The 10,358-nt window shown below is 41.8% G+C and overlaps 1 protein-coding gene across 1 annotated transcript in view; it reads left to right on the top strand.

The window, feature by feature from the left end:
• The first annotated feature begins 7,084 nt into the window (after positions 1 to 7,084).
• Positions 7,085 to 10,358, top strand: part of IMPA1 (inositol monophosphatase 1) — a 19,569-nt gene continuing 16,295 nt past the window's right edge. Inside the window, exons 1-3 of the mRNA XM_007461698.1 lie at positions 7,085 to 7,496; positions 7,748 to 7,829; positions 8,074 to 8,158. Coding sequence (XP_007461760.1) covers positions 7,085 to 7,496; positions 7,748 to 7,829; positions 8,074 to 8,158 — 579 coding nt within the window. The remainder of the gene's footprint in view (positions 7,497 to 7,747; positions 7,830 to 8,073; positions 8,159 to 10,358) is intronic.

The following is a 10,358-nucleotide window of genomic DNA, read 5'->3' as shown; positions in this document are numbered from 1 at the left end:
CCCGTGAGCCATGGCTGCTGAGCCTGCGCGTCCGGAGCCTGTGCTCCGCAACGGGAGAGGTCACAACAGTGAGAGGCCCGCGTAACGCAAAAAAAAAAAAAAAAAAAAAAAAAAGCTTTACTGAATTTTCCTACTCTGAATGAGGTACTGTGGGAGATTCAAAGAATATCTGAAATGATGCCTGCTCTCAACTCACTTATGATCTGATTGAAAACTTGACATCAGGGGAGAAATATATACATATATATAATCATATGTGCTAAACACCCAGTGAATAGTACAGACAGTTAAATGTACGGGAATTCAGAGGAAGGAGGCTGCTTTTCAACTGTGCTGGCCTGGAAATGTTCTATAGAGTTGGATTTGAATATAATACTTTATTATGGTCTCTTGAACAGGAAAGAACAATAAAAAAAAAAGGTCCTCCTGTAGTGATTATGATATATCCCAAGTATTTATGGAAGGGCTGCCCTTCCATAATAGGCATTTGGTAAATGCTCACACAGTGAATGAATATGTAAATTCATATTTGGAATCAATGTCTTAAACTAAATATAGCATTTCTGCTCTCATAATTGTACTTCCTCCTGTCGTCCACATCTCCCACTAAAGACGTTACCATTTACCCTGAAGCACAGGGTCATCTCTTCCCCCCTCTTCTCCTTTCTTCCCTCTTCTTTTTACAGGCAATTTCCTCTAATATCTTTTTATCAGTCTCCTCTCTATTCCCAGTACTACCACTTTTGTTCTGCCCTAGATTGCTGCTTCCTTAAACCTTTCTTACCTGGCTTTTGGCCTCTCTGTCCACTCTCCAAGTACTGGCAGATTAATCTTCCTAAAATCTAACTTTGATCATGTGCTTTCCCTGCTACAAAACTTTTTGCCTCTTGAATAAAGTCTGTATTCCTTAGTGAGGCATTTTGTACACTCTGCTCACTGATTTCACCCTAGCTTTCCAGTTTTATCTCCCCTCCTACTTCTTTACACGCAGTCTTTGCTCCAGTCAACAGATAACTTGATAACTCATGACTCTGCCTTTGTTCACACTGTCCCTGAAACCTGAGGGGACCACATCATCTCTGTCTATATTTTGACCACTCTCACAGACCTGGCTCAAATACCACCCTTGCCATGAAGCTTTGATTAATCCCCCTTAGCTACCAGGAACTAAAATTTCCTCTAAATTCTCATCACAATTTTTTATGCTCATAGTACTTAGCCAACCTGGCTTGCATTACAGCTATTTGTGTTCCTATCGTAGCCTCCCTATTTTGCTATAAATCCTTGAACATGCAAATTATAAACATATGTAAACAATATAACAATATTAACAGTACAATATAATAGTATGAACAGTATAATAATATAAACAATAGAATATGATAACAATATTCATTTTGATACTCCCCATAATATCTAGCATATTTCCTGTGTGCTTATTCAAATAAAGTTTTGAAACACAGACTAGGGCCCAAATGAATAGTATATTCGTTTTTATACCACTGTTGAGTTTTCAAAAGCAATTTTTAGTATCTAGTTCCAGTTTTCACTTCTCTCCAAAGAAAGTGAGGGCATCAAGGAAGAGAAATATCACTCTAAATAATTCTGCTTCCCACATTTCCCAGGCCTTTAGTTATAGGCAAATTACTTAACCATCCTGTAGTACCATTTCCTTACATAAAAAATGGAGATAATAGTGTAAACTCCATCAAATTGTCATAGGAATTAAATGAGATCATATTGACAGTGTACTTAGAACAGAGTACATGCTCAGCAAGTGTTAGCTGCTATAATTATTTTACCAGACTTTAAACTTTTGACCCTGATATATCTACTGTTTGAAATACTAATCTGATAACTCTGCATAGAGCCTAAAACTTCGAACATTTTCCTATTAGTGCTATTCACCATCTTACTCATAGTATTAGGGAATTTTTGTTCAGTTTGCCAGCTGATAAGACAACCAAAGTTCTTTTTTTCTTATTTCACCAAATCCAGTATGTTAATACCAAGATTCATCAAAGCGCTGGTTTGGCATGGTGATGGATGGTTATTATTCATTTTATAAAATGTTAATTGCCTACATGAAATACTTTACTACTGACTCCTTTAAATGGAAATCTCCACTTAGGGGCTTAAAATATAATTAAGCTTGCATAAATTTGACTTACGTACATTTTCATGAACATATTTTACTGATTGGGAGACAAGAAACTGCCTTTCTAGTTGCTCTTTATCCTTAACTTTGTGGTCTTGAACAAGACACTTCTCTGCAGTTCAGTTTTCAAATCTGTAAAATGAAGAGATTCAACTGAGGTTTAAGATCTTGCTTAACTCCTAAGCCTGTAATTCTGGCATAAAACTCTGGGACATTAACACCACGGGCAGGGTGATGGGTTCAGGTTGACAAGAATAACCACTCACAGCTGCTGTTTTCTACTTAAAGCAACAACCAAACTATGAGTTTCTTGAGGGCAGGGACCACATATTATTCTTTGAATTCCCTACAGTTTTTAACCAATACTTTTGAGTTGGTGCTCATAAAGCATTGAATTAATTAATCATTAATGCCTATGAAAGTCAATATCATATACTCTAGGGCCAGATTATGCCAGGGTCTGCAGTTCCAGCTGTGTCACCAACTGGGTGACATTGGTCAAGTTACTTAATCTCTCTATGCCTAAATTCATGTGGAAAGTGGGGATAATGATAGTACCTACCTCATGATATTGCTGTGAAGATTAAATGAGTTAGTATTAATAAGGTCCTCAGAATAATGCCTAACACATAGTAAACTCTATAATTATTATGGTTACTCTCTGCATGTTTGATCTTGCACCTTAAAAGCAGATGAATGTGTACAAATGGAATATATTTTATTTATCTTATAGATGTATCATGGAAGATTGAGATTTTTTTTTTTTTTTTTTTGCGGTACGCGGGCCTCTCACTGTTGTGGCCTCTCCCGCTGCGGAGCACAAGCTCTGGACACGCAAGCCCAGCGGCCGTGGCTCACGGGCTCAGCCGCTCCACGTCATGTGGGATCCTCCCGGACCGGGGCACGAACCCGTGTCCCCTGCAGCGGCGGCAGGCGGATTCTCAACCACTGCGCCACCAGGGAAGCCCTGAGATTTTTATGTAGGAAAATTTGTCTAATTTGGATGGGGATGAAGTTATTCAAGCTATTTATTTATTGTTTAAGAATGAGAGGCATAAAGCAGGCTAACTAATTGCTTGAGTTCATACCAACCATTTGTCCAACAATAATCAGTATCAAGGCTGCAAAGAACAAAAGGCTTTATTTGAAGTCTTAAGAATTGCAATTCAGGAGACACAGATTTGGGACTTCCCTTGTAGTCCAGTGGTTAAGACTCCACACTGAAGGGGGCCTGGGTTCAACCCCTGGTCAGGAAATAAGATCCCACATGCCATGTAACACGGCCCCCCAAAAAAAAAATTATTTTAAAATTAAAAAAAAAAAGAGAGAGAGAGACAGGAGACACAGATTCGGGTAAAACTGAAAGAGTATTGCAGGGGAGAGAAAGGAGCTTATGCAGGCAAAAGCCACAAGATTGTTCAAGAATTATGACTGACCCTGATTCAAGAAAGGAAATATTTGTCCTTAAGGCTCTCATGAGTTATTTTAGGGTAAGGGTCCAATAAATATCTTGAGTTTCTGGAACATTGGGTAGATGTTCTGGATGCATGTGTTAAGATAATAAGTGGTCAAAAGTTTCATTTGGTCTGAGACATGCATAAGTCACACTTTCTCGATGGCCTCCTGGCTCCATTTTAGAGAGCTCTCTTAGCAATACCAACTCCATTTTGATTTTCCTTTCACACATTTTACACAGCCATGATTGGTTAGACAAAAGATCCAGAGGTAGAGGGATAATCCATTTAAAAAAAAATAAACTTTCATTCCAACCTTTAATAGAGATGATTCTATGATACATTTTTTTCCAGAACTAAAAACTCTATCTGTAATTCCAACCTATGTTATGTCAAAACGTGAAATCTTGTTGGGTATCCTGAAGATTCCACCCAAAAGGAACCTGCATTTTGTGTTTATAAATTTTTGTCTTTTTTTTTTTTTTTTTTTTTTTTGCGGTACGCGGGCCTCTCACTGCTGTGGCCTCTCCCGTTGCGGAGCACAGGGCTCCGGACGCGCAGGCTCAGCGGCCATGGCTCACGGGCCCAGCCGTTCCGTGCGCGGCATGTGGGATCTTCCTGGACCGGGGCACGACCCCGTGTCCCCTGCATCGGCAGGCAGACTCTCAACCACTGCGCCACCAGGGAAGACCAAATTTTTGTCATTTTTAATCAAAGTCCACTAAATAATTAACTATTAATTAAGAAGGTCTTGGTATGTGGAATCTGTATTTTTTTTTTACTGAAAGGAGTTGCCATTTAAAAGAAGTCAGCTCCAGAGACTAAATCAAGTTAGCAAGATACCCAAGATTGCCGGGGAAGAAATCACCATGAAGGGTGCTCTTTATTATGCAAATACAAGGCACCTATCACTCATGTAGGTGATGACCAGAGCACTCTGTGGCTTGACAAAGGCCATCCTTCCCAGAACCCCTCCACGAATAGTCAGGTGTCTGGGGAGGTGTCAGGGGCATTGGATCTTGCCTGTCTTCCATTTTGAGGTTTAGCATAATTGGAATCTCTGTCATGGATTCAAGTCTGCTGGTAGGAAAGGATATCAAAGGCCCCCAAGAGGGAACTCCCCATTAGGGAGGTCTGGAACAGTGATCTGGTCACCACGCCAGGGAGCAGATTTTGTCCTGGTATAGTGTGTGGCTAAGGCTGGAACCTGACCCCTCCGTAACCCCAAACCACCTTGGCACAGCAGACAGTCTTCGGGGTTGGGAACACCGGCTGCAGATGTGACTATAGCTTTAAAAATTGCTCTTTTGGGAAGCCAAGATCAATGCACCAGGTACCAAGGTCTCTGCAGCCATCTGAATCACTCACAGCACTGGACAAAAATCTTTTGGATTGTGTGGGACCAGTTTGCAACACTGCCAAAACGAGATCGGAGCGCTAGACCTCCCTGTGTACTAGAGGATTCTTCATTTTACTTTCAGTCAGGCATTTGAAAGCAGAACAACCTCCTTGGACTGAAAAATCCCTGAGTTACTTGAGGACAACTGTAAAGTAGCAGCTGAGGCTCCTAGAAAAAGATTGTACTTCTTGCTCATTAGAGGTAGGAAGCTTGAGATGGTTTTAATTTGAAGGAATGAGATATTCTATCTATCTTCTCTTCGATTACACCGATTTTAGCAGCTTTGTTTATTTAAACGAGGCTTAAAGAGGACTCAAATGACATTTCTGCAAATGCCTGGAAAATTTTATTTGGTTAAAAACCAACACTTGTCACCACAGAGTTGGCAAGATTTTTATTTTAAGATGACTGACAATGAAGAACCAAAAAGCTAATTTCTAAAGTTTTTTAATTTTTTTTTTTAATCAAGAAAACAAAACATCATTTGCTAGACAAATTGAGGTGTTCAAATCAGATACATAGAAGGAGACAAAGTTCTGGCTCTTTGTGAGGTTTGAGAATTGGTCCCAGACTTCATGTCATTCATCTTTGAGAACTCTCATTTGCAACACATTGGTGACAATATCCTGTCTTCAGATAAAGCTAAGAGAAGCAATCACTGAGAATGCAAGGAGCCAAATAACCTGCTTCCCTGATCCTGTTGTGGCTAGGACATCTTTTACCTGTGCACTGCCTTTTGCATTAGTAAGACTATATGATGCCAGGCCTGTAATTTCAAGAAGTGGAACTATTTTTTTTTTTTTTTGGCGGTACGCGGGCCTCTCACTGCTGTGGCCTCTCCCGTTGCGGGGCACAGACTCCGGACGCGCAGGCTCAGCGGCCATGGCCCACGGGCCCAGCCGCTCCGCGGCATGTGGGATCCTCCCGGACCGGGGCACGAACCCGTGTCCCCTGCATCGGCAGGCGGACTCTCAACCACTGCGCCACCAGAAGCCCGAAGCGAAACTATTTTAAGGACCATAGACTAGTCCTTGTATTTCAGGTGATGCAAGCTTATCATACTATGTATTCCCTAAATATGGACTTTGGAGTCAGTGTGTTCTACTCTTTGCTCTTGCTGTGTGACTTGAGGATAAATAACTTCCCCTGAGCCTCAGTTTCCTCGTCCATATAATGAAGCTGATCATATCTTCTCATGGAACTGTTGCAACCTTTAAGTAAAATAATGCATATGAAAAGAAAAGTGCCTGAAGCATGGTAAGTCCTCACTACATGGTTACCAAATGAATTATTGAGAATAGGGGCAGTTGGTTCTGGCCAATAAATGTCTGTCTGTCTACCTATCATAGGTTTACTATAGTGTATACTGTTGGGGAGGAAGAAAACTTTCCTCTAGGAAACCTTCTAAGTTCTTCTGGCTGGTCTAAGAATTAAATTGACATGAGACAGATTTAACAGGAGAAAACCAAATTTAATTTTATACATATGAGAATCCCACACACATAAAGGGGCCAGAGACCCCACATGCATGAGAGGCTCAGAGGCAGAAAAGTAAAATGAGGACTACATGCCATCCTGAGCTAAGGAATGAGATGGGGGCCTGGGGCTTCCAAGGATGATAAGAAGAAAAGCAGATGTTTGGTAATTAGATATTTGCCCTACCATATAGATGGGGCCCTTTAGATAAAGCATATCTCCAGTAATAACTCTTTTCTAAGAAAAATTTCCAGTTTAAATTCTTCTAGGTAGTTAACGGAGGGAGAGTATTTTCTCTTGCACTCACCAGATCTCAGTTGCCTTTAGCTCAAAATAATCCTCATGGAAAAATGGAACATTTGGGGGACGCTCCGTTATGAACCCCTACAATATGTATATAGTGTAGGTTTACCCAGCATAGTTTTAACAAATAAAAGTTGCAAAGCTAGAGTCGTATCTCCAGTTTGTGTTTTGCCAAAAGAGTAGTATGGAATAAAAGTCTGGGACAAAGAAAGGGAAACAGGAAAACTGGAAGGAATGGAAGACATAAGGGATGGGCAAAATAGAGGAAAGGAATTTTTTTGAAATTACAGAAGAATGTACAGGCAGGAGAAAAAGTCAGAAGAACCACAGACGAAAAAGAAGAGGTCAGATCTGGAAGGACTAGGCAGAGGGGTAAGCAAGCACCAGCGGAGCTTGGGGCTGGGGTTGGGGCAGGAAGTTGGGGGCTGGAAAGCTGTGCTCCGTTGTGGGGGGGGGGCCAGAAGAAGCCTAACCCCGTGGGCGGGGGTGCGGGGCGGGACTTCCTGTCGGAGGCGTTACCAGCCTGACCCTCCTCTCTCTCCGGAAGAGGCCAGAGTTGGATCCGGCTGGTATCCTAGCGAGCCTCAAACCCTTCACACCGAGGTGAGACCTTCCTTCCTGCGATCCCGCACCAGCCCTTGGGCGGGGTCGTCGGGCGCTGCGGACGCGGGCGGCTCTCCGGAGTGGTTTGGAGTGGGTGGGCTCGGTCAGCGGTGCGGGGTGGCGCCCAGTGACAGAGGCCGCAGTTGGGGCGCCTTCACCCCTGCGGTTTTGTCCTGAGCCACGGCCGAGTGACACCAGGAACGGTCCCTGCGTGTGTAGCGGTTTCGCCCCCGGGATCTCGCTGAACCTTTGCGTCAGCTTGTGTAGAATAGTTCCCTCTTTTTAATTTTACCGATTCCAAAGAAGCTCAGAGATACCTGGCATACGTCCAGGGGCGTGTAGTCCCGGTATAAGCCCCTGATCCCGTGCTGTCCGCAGTCTCGCTGCTGGGGACAGGTGGCAGGAAGGTGGCATGGCTCCCACCGCAGGGAAGGTGGTAACCAGGACAGAAAAAGTTGAAAATGTTTCACGTGTTTGTCTTTGAGAAAGTGAAGGTGAGCAAAATGTGTCCCTTTTTGAGATATACTCAAAACTGGTTGGAAAGATAAGGCATGCACACAAATGACCGAAATGTAAGGAAAACATTCCTGAGTGCCCTAAGAGTGATATACAAAGTTTTATGGGGTCTTCCAGGCTTGGGTGTCCTCCTCTGAGCTTCTCATGACATGTACTCTCCTAAGGAATGTCATTCAGACTCAGGACTCAGTTGTTGCCTACTCAGGTGACTTGCATATTTATATCTGCAGGCCATATGTCTCCTCTGAGGTCAGGATCCATACAGTCAGCTGCCTAATTGACATCTTTTGGTTTCACAAAGGTTCCTCATCCTTTACTCATTAAACTTTTGTTCTCCCCACCTCCTACCCAGATCCCAAATTTGATTGCTCCGTGTTTCAGTAAATGTCACCATTATCCATTCAGTTGCCATCATTAAACTCTTCCTCTCCCTCATACTCCATATCCAATCTATTGCTAAGTGCCCTCAGCTTTACCTCCCAAAGCAAATATCCCCACTGTCTACTCTTCCCTCCACCCTCTAATCCATTCTGTTCAGCAGCCACGATGTGTAGTGATTCCTCATGGCTCTCAAATCAAAATCTTACCTCTAAGGCCTCGCTGGGGATGAGCCCTACTATCCCCCGGCCTCACCCCTCCCCCATTTCTCTTGATCTCTGAGCTGTCACACTTAGGCCTTTCAGTTGCTCTTCACATACCAGGAGTCCTGCAGTTGAGTTAGTTAATACCTATTCTCTTGTCCGTCAAATCTTGGTTGAACCATGTTCTTAGGGAAACCGTATCTGGTACCTAAGACCAGTTCAGAGTTCCCCTGTTACATGCTTCTCATTGCACTTCTGCTTAGCCTTTATTACATTTGTGATGTTGCATGTGGTCTGTGATTTTTTTTTTTTGGATTAATATCTGACTACCCACTAGAGAGTAAGTGTGAACTCTGCCTGTTTTTCCTCACTGTGATGCATTGCACAGCATATAATAGATATTCAGCACATAGCTCTTGAATGGTTAAACAGATGATGACTTCTGGGTGGAGAATCCCTAGAAGAAAGGGTAGCTTTTGAAGTGAGCCTGGAAAAATTGGTAGGAGAGATCAGTGCTGTTAGTACAGGGAGATATGAATGGCTTAAGCAAAGTTTCTGGCTAGAAAGCAGATTCATAGTGAGAACATCTAGTTCTGTTTAAGCCTAGAAGAAAGAAATGGGAGTAAGTAAGAATGAAAAAAAAAAAAGTTTGGAAACAATTCTTGAAGTGCTCTAAGCAGTTACTCCTATAACTCAAAAAGTGGCTTCCTTTTAAAATTATTTAAATGCTCATATCAAGAAGAAGAAGCAACTAGCAGAAACAGCTCAGAGTATCTGTCCTTTGTCCTCCCTTCCCTTCCCCTCCCTCTCTTCCCCTCCCCATTCCTATACTGTGAGCACCATGATTGGGATTTCCGACCAGTCTTCAAGGTGAAACTCTGTGTAAGTTATTCTCAAATATAAGGATGACAAAATTAGGGTTGTTTTATAAATGATCCACATTTTTCTGAGTCTGACAGCTTGAAAAGCTTCACTGTCCTGGGTACAGGTTTTAGAGTGTGGTCAAGCCAGTGGTGAGTTAGTTTAGTCTTCTCTTCAGAAGTCAGTGGAAAGCTGGACAGTTCAGAAGACAAAAATGTGTTGTTTTTTTTCCTCTCTGAAACTTGGGGAAATTCCTTTTTTACTTTATTGTTATTTTTTTAGTCCTGGAATTTTCTTTCCTCAGAATGTTATGATAGAAAGAGCAGTGGACTTTAAATTCAGAATTGAGTTCGAATTCTGACTGGGTCATCTGTCTAATAAAACCTTGGGCAAATTATTTATAATCACTGAGCTTTAAGTCCTTCATCTTTACAACCTCATTAAAAATAAATTTGCATGTATAAAGTACTGAACTACCTGACATTCAATTAGTACATGTGGCTTCTGCCCCTTCCCTTCAAAGCTGCTTTAATTTCTGTCTGTGGTTAGTGGAATGCACGGATGCCAAAACTGCAGATACTGAAAACTGTCTGTGTTCCCTGTGTTCTTTCTCTAATTTTCACTTTATTCTTAACCCAAACATGCACCTGTCTTTTAAGATATTTCTTGTGTCCTTTCTTCTCCATTCCCTAGACCAATGCTGTTTTTTAAAATGTCGTATGGTATGGGCACTTTGGGAGACACTTTTATAGAATACTTTTTGTTATGAAAATGTTTCTACAATAGAAGTGAAGTAATTTAGATAAAAAGTGTTTCTTAATGGCCCTGTGAGTGAATACTGAAAATACTGAATCAGGTAGAGGGTGAATCCCGAATAAAAGTATTTTGCAAATTGAGGTGTTTTTGTGAACTAACTATTCTATGATTAAGGTTTTTAGAGATTTGTAACTGCTCTATCTTTGTATGTGTTAAATCTGTTCAGAAGATGGCTGATCCTTGGCAGGAAT

Source organism: Lipotes vexillifer, unplaced genomic scaffold (assembly GCF_000442215.2).
Source record: "Lipotes vexillifer unplaced genomic scaffold, Lipotes_vexillifer_v1.1 scaffold1302, whole genome shotgun sequence".
Lineage (NCBI taxonomy): Eukaryota > Metazoa > Chordata > Mammalia > Artiodactyla > Lipotidae > Lipotes > Lipotes vexillifer.
The sequence above is the reverse complement of the archived record's forward strand: the minus strand, read 5'-3'. Positions and strand labels throughout refer to the sequence as shown.